Below are 13,640 nucleotides of genomic sequence, written 5' to 3'. Positions count from 1 at the left end.
AGTAGAGGAATGAAGAAAAGGAGAATTAGAGGAGAGAGAAGAGGAAGGGCAGAAGACAAAGAGAAGAGAGGCAAGAAAGTTAGCGGAGGGGGAATTGAAAGGAAAGAGAGTCAATGAAAGAAAGCCAAAATGCGTCCGTCACACAAGAATTGGTCAGACAACTGGCTCAGTGAGCTGGTCCAACGAGGGTTTATGTATGCACGCCGTGAATTAAGCAGTCAGCTGGAGAAAGACTCACTTTCAGCTACAGTGCCCACTTGGGTTTAGCGTCGTTCTTTTTGGGAAAGGCAGCCAAATGCCAAGTCTGCGTTGATGCCTGGGCCTTCGACTCTCATGCCTAAGTATTCAGGCCACTATCTCAACCGGAAATAGCAGGCGGAGCCCCTGTCACCCCTGTAACTTAGCCGGACGGAGACGATGATTGCGCCGCGAACCACCGACAACCAAGTCATTGTCCACCTGTCCAACATCTTTATCGACGTACATACATACATATATGCATGCATAGGACTACATATGATATGGATCTACCTCCTACGCTTACTCGTCACCCTCAAAACCACGACAACGGTCCACTTTCCCCCTCTTTCGCAGATTCCGGCATAGATATGGAGCTCGAGACGGAGCTTCCCCAGACTCAAACGCACATCCAGACCTCCGAAGCGTCAACAGAACCTGATACAAACTTCGACGCTGGTGAAACAGAAACGGAGAGTCTCCACCTTGCCGCGCGACTAGCGAAACTTGCGATGAATGCGAGAAAGAGCGATAACGGTATCAAATCGCGATCGTTCTCAAAAACCGATACGGCGATTCTCCACCGCTGTTTGGAAACTATCGAGAACACGCTATCTCTACCCGACGACGACGACGACGATGATGATCCCCGTCCAACTCTAACGCAAGAAATCGCCAAGCATCGACCCCAGAGCCTTAATCTTACTCCGCATTACCCATCGCCTCCATCGTCGACAGTAGCGGAACCATCACCGCCCGCAGTGTCGCATACTACTGAACCGAGATCAGAGCCGCACCCGACCGAATCGCAACTCACCGCTGTTCTGGAGGAAGTGACAGCGCTGGGTTCCGAATTGGACAAGAGACGTCGTGAGACTTTTCAGATCTATGAGCTGTATACTCAGAAATGTCAAGGGTTGGAGCGGAGGATTGCTGGGCTGGAGGGTGAGGTTTGCGAGTTGTGAGTGGACCCCGTCATTATATAGATATGTCATGGTCAGGCTAACTGTAATGCCACTGCAGACAAGCAGACATCTTGGAAAACTCGATAGAACGCGAAGGATTCCGGGGAACGGTTTACGGTCTGCAAAACTGGGTAGTCGGATGGCAGCGCGATCACGAGTTGGCAATAATCCAAGCACGAGAAGCACGAAAGGGATGGACGAAGCGCAAACCCGCCCGGAGAGAAGATGACGCTGATGCCTTGTTCGATGGTATAACCGCGTGGATGCGTGGGTGGAAGGATGTCGAGGAAGGCTTTCAAGCTCGGGAACGTGAGCGTGAACAGCGACGGGATAAAAGACAGAAGCAGCAGTCATTGGACACCATTCGTGATAACTGCCTTCCATTGTCTAGTACAGGTGAGAACAGTTGAATATCGATATCGAGAAAAAAATAATAAAACCCTTGAGAGTTATAAACATAATGTTGATATTCTCAGCCTGCTGTGTCAACTCCACCTCGATGAGCAAGCAAACGCCAACCATAGGAGTCCATTGTAAAACCAATCAGTGATCCACAAAGAAACAGAGACATATAAGATATTCTGACATTCGATAAATGGTATAATGGGTCCAGAAAGTGTTGTGATCGATCAGCAAATAATCCATATTAGCAAAATAGAAAAAAAGACATCCCCCAAACCGCATGATTCGCCGAGATCGCCTGCCTCCTTCGCCAACCCGCGCCGTTTTGTGTTGTCTACCCAAAGCCAATAACCTCAATTCGAGTGCAAAACGTGAAATGCATAGAAAGAAATCCAGAAGCTCTGTACGTCGGTGAATCCGAGAGTCGCCAAATCGGGCGAAGGGCCAAGTGACCCTAAGACAACTGAGTCCTGTATAAGTCTTAAGAGCGGATTGTGACACATCCCAAGTTGTTTAGTCCGTTTCATGGGAGCAGAACTGTCATCGAGTACCGGTTTCGTACATATGTTCATAAGTTCCGGACATGCTAAAGCCAAATGACAACATGCTTCGCTTTCAATAAAAGACGTAAGATGGTTGAACTGTTTTCAACGTTGCAAATTCACAATAGCCATCTGATAGAAGATCACAATGATTAGTTGTTAAACGGGCACATTTTCTAATATCGGTGGGGTTTGTAACAAACCTGATGGCCAACACCAAAGGCAAGCTTCTTCCCATTAGTATCCCAGGAAAGGGACCGATCAGGTAATGAATCACCCGTCCCATTGTGTCCATTGACAGCCTGGTCCGGGCCTTCTTTGGCATCTTCTGAACTTGGAAGCGCCCAGGTGGCCATCGCCGAGCCGCCACGCTCAGCATTCCAAATGTACAATCTTTCCTTGCTGGCGGCCGCCAGGGCATAACCATCCGGTGAAAAGCATCCAGCAAGAGCGGGAATAGACGGCCCAAGGAATAAGCGGTGGATGCACTCGAAACGTTTCGACCCCGGGTCAATATGCCAAATCTTAACGGTGTCATCAGCCGAAGAAGAAGCCAGGACAAATGGAGATTGCCGAGAATCAGCACGAAGTTCAATAGCCGTAATGTCGCCCTGGTGCGCTTCGTCTAGGCGCATATCATGCGTGGGAATCCAGAACGAAGCGGTGGACGAGGATGCAGCTACGGCCATGGAAGAGGAGGGCCCGGCACTGGCGCAGCGGATAAATGTCCATGTGGTGTCAGGTGCACCAGACGAGAACGTCCGGGTGATATGAATGCTTGAGTCGACCTGACATTGATAGACCGAACCGTCGCTGCATGCGAAGGCTTGGTTTGGTCCAATCCAGCTCAGGTCATAGATAGACCCATCAATCACTTGCGGCGCGGGAAACACATCCGGCCGTAATGAATCGTCCCAGAGAGCCAGCTCGGAGACTCGACTGTCCGACGCAACAACAACCAGATGCGAGCCGCTTTCTGCCCAATGCAAGCCCGTAATCATGCGAGGCACCTCGGGCAAAAGGTCGACTGCATGGCCATGCACATCGTACATGGTAATTGAGCCGCGCATGTCATTGTAGGTTGCGACGGCCAGCTTCTGACCGGTTGGGTCCCATGCCACGGCAGAGACGCAAGTGTCCTCCCGGGAGCCATCAACCAGGTTTTCTGGCGCTGGCTGTGACGAGGAGGACAGCTTCCACAGGCTGCAAAAGGTATCACCGGCTGCTACGACAACGGTGGGATCGCGGGGGCGCCACAAGGTTCGTGTCACGTGGTCCTTACCAGCCACATTCAGTAGCGCAGTGCCGGGGCTGAGGTCAGCGGCCTTGGCGGGGCTGATCTGGACGCCAACGCTGTGGCCGGTCGCCAAGGTAGGCGGTGGGGGCGGCGGTGGCGGCGCGGCTGGTTCCTGACCTTGCGATTCCGACCGAATCATGCTTACATCCCCGTCACCGTCGATGGTCGCATCGGCGACAGGGGATTCATCGTGATCCTTGTGGATGCCATTGGTGTCGATTTCCATAGAACTCTCCTCACCGTTCGCAGCAGCCACAGCAGTGTCCGCGCGATCTCCCTTGCGTGACTTTTTGCCAGTCTCGGCTGTCAGGTGACCGTTGGTCGCGGCGTCTCGCGCCACTTTGCTGGTTGGCGAGACAAGCGCCGCGTGGTCCGCGGCTTCAGCCGGGCCAGCTGGAGTACGCAGCAAATCCGATTCGAGTGGTTGTGGCCCGAAGAAATAACTGGATGGGGTGAAAGGGACCGGGTTTCCCTCCTGTGATTGTTGATTAGAAGTCGCAAATCATCACGGAATAAATCAGACTATACCTTGTCGAGAGACTTCTCGAGTTCATGATACTGTAGACCTTTCTGGACCAAGGACACCAGCGCATGAGTTCTGATGTAGGGAGCAAATGGTAAACTCTGCGGATCATGGTTCCATGCGCGCTGTAGCATTACAGCAGCATCACCAAGACCTGGAATAGCTTGTTAGCCACGGGAAAGGGAGTGATAAGTAGAAAAGTGATCACCAACCCGACTCCTGGAGATACCTGTGAGAAGCTCAATTAGCGATCCAATCCAGAAAAGTAGGAAACCCATTGGTCAATGCATCCACGTTGGAGATTATTTTGGAGATTGTAATACGTACCTCCATATTAAATAATTGACATGATGCGAGGTTAAATCGGGGTGCGACATTGTTACATGTGTGGGAGGGAGCTATGGCGCAGGAACCGCTCGCATGCCAAAACAGGATTCTTTCGATTGGTGAGGGGATGGGGAACGGAGAGAGGGAGTGGAGAGAGAAGGAGAAGAAGACTGAGAATATAATATAGAATAGAGAAAGGAGTGAGGAGCAAGAGGGAGTCAAAAGATGGAAGATCGAAACAATGGGAAGAGAGGGAGGGATAGAGACAGGCTCTGCGGAAGTACTCTGGAGATGCGTTGAAATCGGGAGGCGTTGGCCTATCGTTGCTTTTTTCGCGGGCAGAAAGACCGGGGAAGGACGCAGCCAAGCGGTTGACAGATAGAGTCGCAGCGAGAAGCGGAAAGTGATTGAAGCAGTTGAAGATGGTCAGGTGGTGGTGATTTAAAGGTCCCGGGCAACTGCAGGACATCTAAGGACCGCCAGTGGTGATGATGGTGGTGGTCGTCGTGTCTCTTAGACTATGTCGCAGGGGTGAAGTAAAGAAGAGATCTGATCGTCTGGAAGAGTGAAAGGTAAAGAGAGACAGAAAGAGAAGCTGTTGCAGAAGAGACAAAAGGTGCAAAAAAAAAAAAAAAAAAAAAGACAGACAAGAAGAGAGGAAGGTTGAAATTCAAGAGAGGAAATGAAATGGGAAATGGGTCAATGGAGGAATGACGACCGCGGGTAGTCGAGACCACCGCAACAACAGAACCACAATAATACTCTGGAACTGAAGGACGATGGTTGTAATAGTGAGAGAGCAGAAGAGCAAGATACAAAGTACAAATACAGTACACTGCAAGTGCAACGGAGAATGGAGAAGTCGGATCTGGAGGAAGAAGAGAAACGAACGGAAGTCAAAAATGGTCGAGATCCACCCAAGGGACTTTCTCCCATATCCACTTCCACTTCCAGCTCTGGGGGCGGATTATTCTGTAGAGATAAATACATTGATAGTTAGAGCTCTATCGCTCTATTCGGATATTTTGTTGATTTCCTCTTCATTTCTCAATAATCATTGTTATTACGATAAAACAGCTACAGCCTCCTATTTTTATGTTGTGTCAACGGCGCACAGTCCCCGGGGAAGATCCTCTGCCGGAGAGGCTGATGGTTATTCAGACCTAGCCTTATGTAAGTGGCAGTGATATTTAACATTTGGATATAATCACTTTTCATTAGAAAGAAAGAGATATCTTCAAATATGTGTCTGCTTGGTACTCTCAGATCCTCCCAGCCATGCAGTACCGGCAACTTACAGTGGACAGATCGACAATGCGTGGATCATGAATCCGTTCATTGTTGTCTGGAATTCTGCATGTCGACAACTGACCAGCATTCAGGATTTTAGACATAATTACAATAAGTATTATTTACTATGAAGAAGAGAAACAACCAAAAAGCGAAGAAAGAAAAATGACCTATATCATCCTTTGTATTAGTAGACAGCTCGTGTGCTCCTTCTGTCTGTCAATAATCCCTCGATTCTGCAATAATCCCCGAGACACCACTACAGAGGACTACTGAAGAACTAAGCACTGTTCAGTGTTTTTTTTATATCCATTCAAATAATGAATACTACTCTACGCCGTTATACATGATATATATATAAATATATATATAGCTAGAGGTTATGTAGGCGTGGGTTGCCTATAATACCACCACCGCAGTCCCTCCACATTCCCCTTTCAACCATCTTTCACTTCTTTTCTCCCACTTCCAACCACCAGTTGGGCTCTCAACCTCAGCCCGCGGCCTGCGCTTCGTTCAGCAGCCGCAAATGCTTTTGCTTTCTCTCTCTTTTCTCCTGTTTTATCTCCGCTTTTTACTTCTCTGTTATTATTTTCTATTTTTTTCTTTCCCTCAAAATGGTCCGAGTTAACATTCCTCCGGCAACCCGCATCTGTCTCGTCAGTCTCCTCACCCTTTCCCTGCTCTACAACATCGCCCGATGGCGCCAAATAAGCAGCATCAGTGGCACCACCGGCAAAACCCAGCTGACTATGCCTATCGTCGTCCCCTACCTAACTCTCGTTCCCTTGCGACTCTTCTACTACCCATGGACCCTCCTCACGGCCACCTTTGTCGAGCAAAACATCTTCACCGTCCTTCTGAACCTGGCTACCCTCTTCTATGGCGGCAAGTACCTTGAGCGTGCCTGGAGTTCTCGGGAGTTCGCCAAATTCATTGTCACCATCGCCGTCATCCCCAATGTGGTCATCGTGCCATTCTATCTGTTGTGGGCAGCCATCAGGGGTGACCCGTCGATAGGGTACGTTGGTCATCCCCTCATCCCATTCAAATACATACTGACGTGCTCTCGGTGAATAGCCTCACTCAAATCTGCGGTGGAATATCGATCCAAGCCTCCTTCCTTGTCGCTTTCAAGCAGCTCGTTCCCGAACACACCGTCACTGTATTCAAGGGTCTGGTGCAGATGCGCGTCAAACATTTTCCCGCCCTCTTCCTCTTTCTCAACACCATCAGCGGCGTGGTGCTGGGAACCGAAAGTGCAGCGATTCTCTCCTGGCTTGGTCTCTTGACCAGCTGGACATACCTCCGGTTCTTCAAGCGGCAGCCTGATCTCACCGGCACGTCCACCGACGGCATGGGCATCAAGGGCGATGCAAGCGAAACCTTTGCTTTTGCCTGTCTTTTCCCCGATGTGATCCAACCGCCGATCGCCGCGATTTCCGACCAAATCTACAATCTGCTCGTCTCTCTCAAGATCTGTACCCCGTTCTCGGAGGAGGCTATCGCTTCGGGGAACCAGCAGGTCCTTGCCAGAGGGGAGGCCGGCCTCCCGACGCTACTCAGCAGCCATCGGGCTAGTAGCATGCGAGGTACGGGTAAGCGCGAGGAGGCAGAACGACGACGAGCCCTGGCTCTCAGGGCTCTGGACCAGCGTCTTCAGGCGGCAGCTGCAGGAAGAGCGCAGTCTCACTCGCCGTCGTCGGCAGCATCTAGCCAACCTACCCGCGCTGCAACACCTACAGTATCAGCAGGACAGGGAATGTTAGGAGGCACCAACTACACGCCGGATAACGCTTGAGAAAAAGGGAAAAGAAAAAAAAAAAAAGTCGTCGAGCTTTTCTTTGCATGGGATAGGAGTCTTGTGGATTTAGGTTGTTCCAAATTTGGAATCAAACACTTACACGTTGAATATGAAGGGAGAGGTGCTTGCTTGGTATTGGTAGGAATATGGTCCATGATATACCCATACTGTTTCGTATCGGCCTACTTCATGGCCAGCTTCATAAAAACGAGAGAGATTCCCAGAAATATATGAATCTAAAGACAAGATGCTATGATACATAATTGGCCATGACGAAGTCTTTCCCCTTTCCACAATTCCCATCAGAACAAAGAAAAACCAAACGACATCAAAACAAACTCAGGTCTGCCTCAACCTCTCAACCTCGCCCCTAGCCTCCTGCAACATTCTCTCCTGATCCTTCTTTGCCTGCCGAATCTTCGCATTCCGCTCCCGATCCTTCACGGACTGCACCGCCATCTGCTCTAATTTCTTAACCTCCTCCTCCTCCTTTTGACTAGCCTGCACCTCTTTCGCCCCCGTCATGATCCGCACCTTATCCCAAATCCTTTTCCAATCCAAATCCTTCAAATCCACAACAGCCGTCTTCTCACTCTCCCCCGCCGCAGGCGCATACTTATCATTCACATCCTTCGCAGCGTTCAGTGTGGCAGCGTTACTCACTTGCTCGGCGAAGTAAATCGTCAGTGCCGCGGGGCCATCTTGGTCTTGCGTTTGCTTAACTGTCATCGGGATGGACGGGTTGTGGTATTTCAGGCGCGGGAGGCATTGGCGCCAGAAGTGGCGCGCGCCTTGGTGGCCGTTGTAGATTTTTTGGGCGTAGGTTAGGTGCAGGCGGGTGATGGCGGGGAATTCTTTTGTTGCTGTTTGGGGGGATGGGAGAATTGCGGCGCCGGGGCCGACAGTGACATGGAGGATCTGTTTTTGCTGTTAGTGTATCTTCGATATGGTGTGTGTATGTATATGTGCATGTGTTTCGCGGCGTGGAGTCGGGGATCCGGGTGGATAACGAGGTAGTCAATGGGACATGTGAGGACGAAATAGGATAGTATTTACTTTCTATAGATTCATGACGATTAACTATTGTTCTCAATACCAGCTTAGTTCCGAGGGAAAGGGTTCAATCCATCAACATACTGATCTCAACTTCCGCATTCGCTTGAAAAGGTTCACCATGATTGCGGACCAGGGAGCACGGCACTCTCAGAAGTCAACCGATATAAGGAATAAAATTGAAATATCAAAAGCAGACTGGAGAATTGAATCCAGCCCGAATCGTGTTGATGCGAGGCTCGAGTCTTGCGGTGCTGGCTCGGAGTTCTGGACGTCGATTTTTGGTTCGGCGGAAGTGCCATATACGTCACGTGACTTGAATTCGATTTGATGGTTGTTTACTGGCACTCTAGAAAGTGTATGGTTGTATTTTCTGTTACAGTAAGACTTCAAATAGCTATCTTTATAGTGTATCACTCTGAATCTCAAACAAGTCATGTTCGCTACTGTAGTGACTCAACTTTGCAGATGTCACGTGCCGTAAAATGCTGTTTTCGCTTTGGATAAGACCCCGCGGGAGATAGATTTTCGATTCTCTCTCAATCCACTTCGCCTTCACGGCTCCCTTCTTTTCCGCAGTCAAACTAATAGAACCTGAGCCATGGCAGCCGCCGCTGCGTCCGCAGCTGCGCTCGATCCGGGCAACAGCAGCAAGAACACTCTGAAGCTCGAAAATGTTCGATACCTGCCCCTCCCCCTCAGTGTTGAAGAAAGGATATGTAACTAATCAGTTTTCGTGTTGATAGACCCAACGGAGAGACGCCCTCATCGAGCTCGAGAAGAAGTACCAAGAAAAATGGAAGAACGAGAAGGTCTTCGAGGTCAACGCGCCCTCCCTCTCTGAGGTCCCCGCGGGCTCGATGACTGCGGCCGAACTCCGTGAGAAGTACCCCAAGTTCTTCGGAACCATGGCCTACCCCTACATGAACGGTACCCTGCACGCTGGCCACAGTTTCACTGCCAGCAAGGTCGAGTTCATGACCGGTTTCGCCCGTATGGAGGGCAAGCGGGCCCTCTTTCCCCTCGGTTTCCACTGTACCGGTATGCCCATCAAGGCCTGTGCGGACAAACTGCGCGACGAGGTCCAGAAGTTCGGACAGAACTTCGAGGGCTATAAGGAGGAGAGTGAGCAGGTGGAGGAGACTGCAGCCCCCACGCAGGAGGTCAAGGCTGAGCAGGAGAAGTTCTCCGGAAAGAAGAGCAAGGCCGCCGCTAAGACTGTGAAGATGAAGTACCAGTTCCAGATTATGTTGGCTATTGGACTTCCGATTGAGGAGATTCACAAGTTCGCCGATGCGGACCACTGGCTTCAGCACTTCCCCCCGCTGGCTATCCGGGATCTTGACAGCTTGGGTGCGCGTGTTGACTGGAGAAGACAGTTCGTCACTACTGATGCGAACCCTTATTACGACGCTTTTGTGCGCTGGCAGATGAACCGCCTCCACGAACTGGGCAAGATTATGTACGGCAACCGTTACACCATCTACTCGCCCAAGGACGGCCAGCCCTGCATGGATCACGACCGGACTGAGGGTGAGGGTATCGGCCCTCAGGAGTACACCGCTATGAAGCTGCAGGTCAAGGAGTGGGCTCCGGAACTTGCTGAGCTGGTAAAGGGCAAGATTGAGGACGATGCCAAGGTCTACTTCGTTCCCGCTACCCTGCGTCCTGAGACCATGTACGGTCAGACTTGCTGCTTTGTCGGCCCTAAGATCAACTACGGTCTGTACAAGGTCAGCGAGAAGGAATATTTCGTTGTGACCAAGCGGGCTGCCTGGAACATGGCTTTCCAGGGTCACTTCTTTGACAGCGAGAACTTCCCCAAGTCTCAGGACCAGCTGCCGCTCGTTGTGGAGGCTCCTGGATCTGCTTTCGTCGGCACCCTGGTTAACGCACCTCTTTCGCTCCACACTGAGGGTGTCCGTATCCTGCCCATGGACACTGTCTCCGCTACCAAGGGTACTGGTGTTGTCACCTCGGTCCCCTCGGACAGCCCTGACGACTACGCCACCCTGATGGACCTGGCCAAGAAGCCCGAATTCTACGGAATCAAGAAGGAATGGGCCGAGCTCGAGATCCTCCCTCTCATCGATACCCCCAACTACGGTAACCTGACAGCTCCTACTCTGGTGAAGCAGCTCAAGATCAACTCGCCTAAGGATGTCAACCAGCTCGCCAAGGCCAAGGAGCTGGCTTATGGTGAAGCATTCTACAAGGGTACCATGATTGTCGGTGAGTTCAAGGGCGAGCCAGTCAGCAGCGTCAAGGACAAGATCCGCCAGTCCCTCTACAAGAGCGGTGATGCTATCCCGTTTGCCGACCCTATGGGCAAGGTTACTAGCCGTAGCGGTGACGACTGCGTCGTGGCCTACCTCGGTCAGTGGTTCTTGAACTACGGTGAAAACGACGCTCAATGGCAACAGGACACTCTCAACCACGTTGTCAACACACTCAACACCTACTCGAACGAGACTAAGAACGGTTTCGAGAAGAACCTTTCTTGGCTCAACCGCTGGGCATGTGCCAGAACCTATGGTTTGGGCTCCAAGCTCCCTTGGGACCCTCAATTCCTTGTCGAGAGTTTGAGTGACAGTACTGTCTACATGGCGTACTACACCATTGCGCACTTGCTGCACGGTGACCGCTACGGTTCCCAGCCCGGTCTTCTGGGCCTGAAGCCCGAGCAGATGACCGACGAGGTCTGGGACTACGTCTTCACGAGACGTGAGCTCAGCGACGAGCTCGTCTCCAAGAGCGGAATCAGCAAGGAGTCTCTGCAGGTCATGCGCAGAGAGTTTGAATACTTCTACCCTCTTGACGTCAGAATCTCGGGCAAGGACCTGATCCAGAACCACCTGACCTTCTTCCTCTACATCCACCTTGCCCTCTTCCCCTCCGAGTACTGGCCCCGTGGTGTCCGTGCCAACGGTCACTTGCTCCTGAATGGTGACAAGATGAGCAAGAGTTCCGGCAACTTCCTTACCTTGCGGGACGCCGTTGACAAGTTCGGTGCTGACGCTACTCGTATCGCGTTCGCTGATGCTGGTGACGGTATTGAGGATGCTAACTTCGAGGAAACTGTTGCAAACAGCAACATCCTGAGATTGTACACACTCAAGGACTGGATTGAGGAGACCGCTAAGGATCAGTCCTTGCGTACCGGTCCTGCCGACACCTTCTTCGACAAGGTGTTTGACAACGAGCTTAACAGCCTTGTCCGTGAGACCAGACAGCACTACTCTGAGTAAGTTGCGACAATTCATTTCTTACGATCACAATTTACTAACCATGTTTAGCACCAACTTCAAGCTTGCCCTGAAGAGCGGTCTGTATGACCTGACTCACGCCCGTGACACCTACCGTGAAGCAGCGACCGGTGCCGGTATTGGATTGCACCGTGACATGGTCTTCCGCTACTTTGAGCTCCAGGCTCTCCTGCTCTCTCCCATCGCTCCTCACTGGGCCGAGTACATCTGGCTCGAGGTCCTCAAGAAGCCCGAATCCATCCACTTCGCCCGCTTCCCCGAAGTCCCTGAGCCCTCTCCTGAGCTCACGGCTGCCACCAACTACGTCCGCAGCACCTCTTCCACCATCACCTCCTCGGAGGCCACCCTCGCCAAGAAGCTCTCCAAGGGCAAGGGCTCGACCTTCGACCCCCGCAAGCCTAAGAAGATCACCATCTACGCCGCCAAGAAATACCCCGAGTGGCAAGAGAAGTACATCGACCTTGTCCGCGAGGCCTTTGACGCCGTCAGCATCTCGATCAACGACAAGGAACTCAACGCCAAGGTTGGCAAGCTGGGCGAGATGAAGAAGGCCATGCCGTTCGTGCAAACCCTCAAGAAGCGCCTGATCACGAGCCGCGAGCAGCCCGATGCCGTCTTCGAGCGGAAGCTGCCGTTTGACGAGTTCGCCGTCCTTACTGAGATGATTGGTAACTTGAAGCGGATTACTGGTGCCAAGGAGATTGAGATCGTTGCTGTTGATGAGGGTGGTAAGAGTGGTGAGGTTGTTGGTACTGGTGAAAAGAGGGAGGGGATTTCGGCTGAAAATGCGGTGCCTGGGCAGCCGACTTTCCAGTTTGTTAATATTGCGGAATGATTTTTTTTTTTTTTTTTGAATTTTGATGGTTTATGTTGGAAAAGTGAAATATTATGATTTATGTTCAATGAAGATTACATTAGTCTAAAGGGTTTCCAGGCCAAGTGGTAAATGGGTTATGGTTACTGTACCATTAAGCCCTAGACTAATTGCCGTTAGTGATGATCTTACAGAATTTTAACCCGTTAGCCTTATTCTTAGTGCATTTAAAGGCTCCATGAAGTAGCCAATGCAATCGTTAAGCTGATCCACTGCCTTGCGCCCTCCCGCAACATTTGACTCATACTGTCCAACCAGGTCTTAAGGGTGCCCACTTGCCCAGGTTTATCAACAGTCACTCAAAAGCTTTCCTTCCCAGTATAACACATTTCTATGTTCTTCCATAAAATTTGAACCGCCATGTCTGCCGACTCACAGTATGAATTCCAGGTGTTCACGTCACAGGAACTGCAGGAACACCCATGTTTGTTATCTCTCTGGTCCATGATTAATAGCGCCTTCATCTCCCACCGGAAAGGATTCTTGCAACCATCACACAGAGATAGCGACCGTTTCCAGACGCCGCAGGATGTCATCAGCGATCTTGGCCCACACGGCTTGTGCTGCGTGCTATTCATTGCCGATGATACATATACTCCGATTGCTTATGCTGGTGTGAAACCATACAAGGAACATTTCAGGCTGGAAGTGGGAGGCGATGTGGATTATTCTGGATCGAGGCCTACACATTGGTACTCGATCATTGACTGGGAATTGTCCAGTGTGGTCGTTCAGGATGACGCGAGATATGCAAGGAAAGGCTTTGCGGCTCGCTGCTGTACTAAGGTCGAGTCAGCTCTCGTCAACCGGTTTCGGGATGAGAGGTCAAAACAGCAAGACGACAGAGGCATGCCCGAGAAAATCACTATATGGATCCAAGCAATCCGTGAACTTGCTGGTGCATACTGGAGCAGACGAGGGTACCAAGAAGTTAGCGTCAAGCGCGTCGGCGCAGGCCGTTGGGGTGCAGCACGGCCATTCGACCTCATTACTGGGAAGAAGGAATTAGCCATGTAGCTTGTGGGCGATGGAAAATGATGAGAACGGTGAATGTGGACAG

The 13,640-nt window shown here is 51.1% G+C and overlaps 7 protein-coding genes across 7 annotated transcripts; 4 read left to right on the top strand and 3 right to left on the bottom strand.

The window, feature by feature from the left end:
• Positions 1–500: 500 nt before the first annotated feature.
• Positions 501–1,612, top strand: ACHE_10492A (uncharacterized protein; the record flags this gene model as incomplete). The annotated part of the gene is made up of 2 exons (XM_043279875.1): positions 501–1,198; positions 1,261–1,612. The coding sequence occupies 2 exons, from the start codon at positions 501–503 to the stop codon at positions 1,610–1,612; spliced, it is 1,050 nt and encodes a 349-aa protein (XP_043131612.1).
• Positions 1,613–2,251: 639 nt separating this feature from the next.
• On the bottom strand, positions 2,252–4,343 carry ACHE_10491S (WD40 repeat domain-containing protein; the record flags this gene model as incomplete). The annotated part of the gene is made up of 5 exons (XM_043279864.1): positions 2,252–2,278; positions 2,350–3,918; positions 3,972–4,120; positions 4,179–4,195; positions 4,294–4,343. 5 exons carry the CDS (start codon positions 4,341–4,343, stop codon positions 2,252–2,254), a joined length of 1,812 nt encoding a protein of 603 aa, XP_043131611.1.
• Positions 4,344–4,345: 2 nt separating this feature from the next.
• On the bottom strand, positions 4,346–4,762 carry ACHE_10490S (uncharacterized protein; the record flags this gene model as incomplete). Its single annotated transcript, XM_043279853.1, has 1 exon — positions 4,346–4,762. The coding sequence occupies one exon, from the start codon at positions 4,760–4,762 to the stop codon at positions 4,346–4,348; it is 417 nt and encodes a 138-aa protein (XP_043131610.1).
• A 1,438-nt stretch (positions 4,763–6,200) lies between these two features.
• Positions 6,201–7,384, top strand: ACHE_10489A (rhomboid family protein; the record flags this gene model as incomplete). Its single annotated transcript, XM_043279841.1, has 2 exons — positions 6,201–6,604; positions 6,664–7,384. 2 exons carry the CDS (start codon positions 6,201–6,203, stop codon positions 7,382–7,384), a joined length of 1,125 nt encoding a protein of 374 aa, XP_043131609.1.
• A 342-nt stretch (positions 7,385–7,726) lies between these two features.
• Positions 7,727–8,563, bottom strand: ACHE_10488S (mitochondrial 54S ribosomal protein mL61; the record flags this gene model as incomplete). The annotated part of the gene is made up of 3 exons (XM_043279830.1): positions 7,727–8,305; positions 8,444–8,446; positions 8,525–8,563. The coding sequence occupies 3 exons, from the start codon at positions 8,561–8,563 to the stop codon at positions 7,727–7,729; spliced, it is 621 nt and encodes a 206-aa protein (XP_043131608.1).
• A 478-nt stretch (positions 8,564–9,041) lies between these two features.
• On the top strand, positions 9,042–12,541 carry CDC60 (leucine--tRNA ligase CDC60; the record flags this gene model as incomplete). The annotated part of the gene is made up of 3 exons (XM_043279819.1): positions 9,042–9,116; positions 9,187–11,684; positions 11,737–12,541. The coding sequence occupies 3 exons, from the start codon at positions 9,042–9,044 to the stop codon at positions 12,539–12,541; spliced, it is 3,378 nt and encodes a 1,125-aa protein (XP_043131607.1).
• A 399-nt stretch (positions 12,542–12,940) lies between these two features.
• On the top strand, positions 12,941–13,597 carry ACHE_10486A (uncharacterized protein; the record flags this gene model as incomplete). Its single annotated transcript, XM_043279808.1, has 1 exon — positions 12,941–13,597. One exon carries the CDS (start codon positions 12,941–12,943, stop codon positions 13,595–13,597), a length of 657 nt encoding a protein of 218 aa, XP_043131606.1.
• Positions 13,598–13,640: the final 43 nt, after the last annotated feature.

Source organism: Aspergillus chevalieri, chromosome 1, assembly GCF_016861735.1.
Source record: "Aspergillus chevalieri M1 DNA, chromosome 1, nearly complete sequence".
Classification (NCBI taxonomy): domain Eukaryota; kingdom Fungi; phylum Ascomycota; class Eurotiomycetes; order Eurotiales; family Aspergillaceae; genus Aspergillus; species Aspergillus chevalieri.
This window is presented reverse-complemented; position numbering and strand designations above follow the sequence as displayed.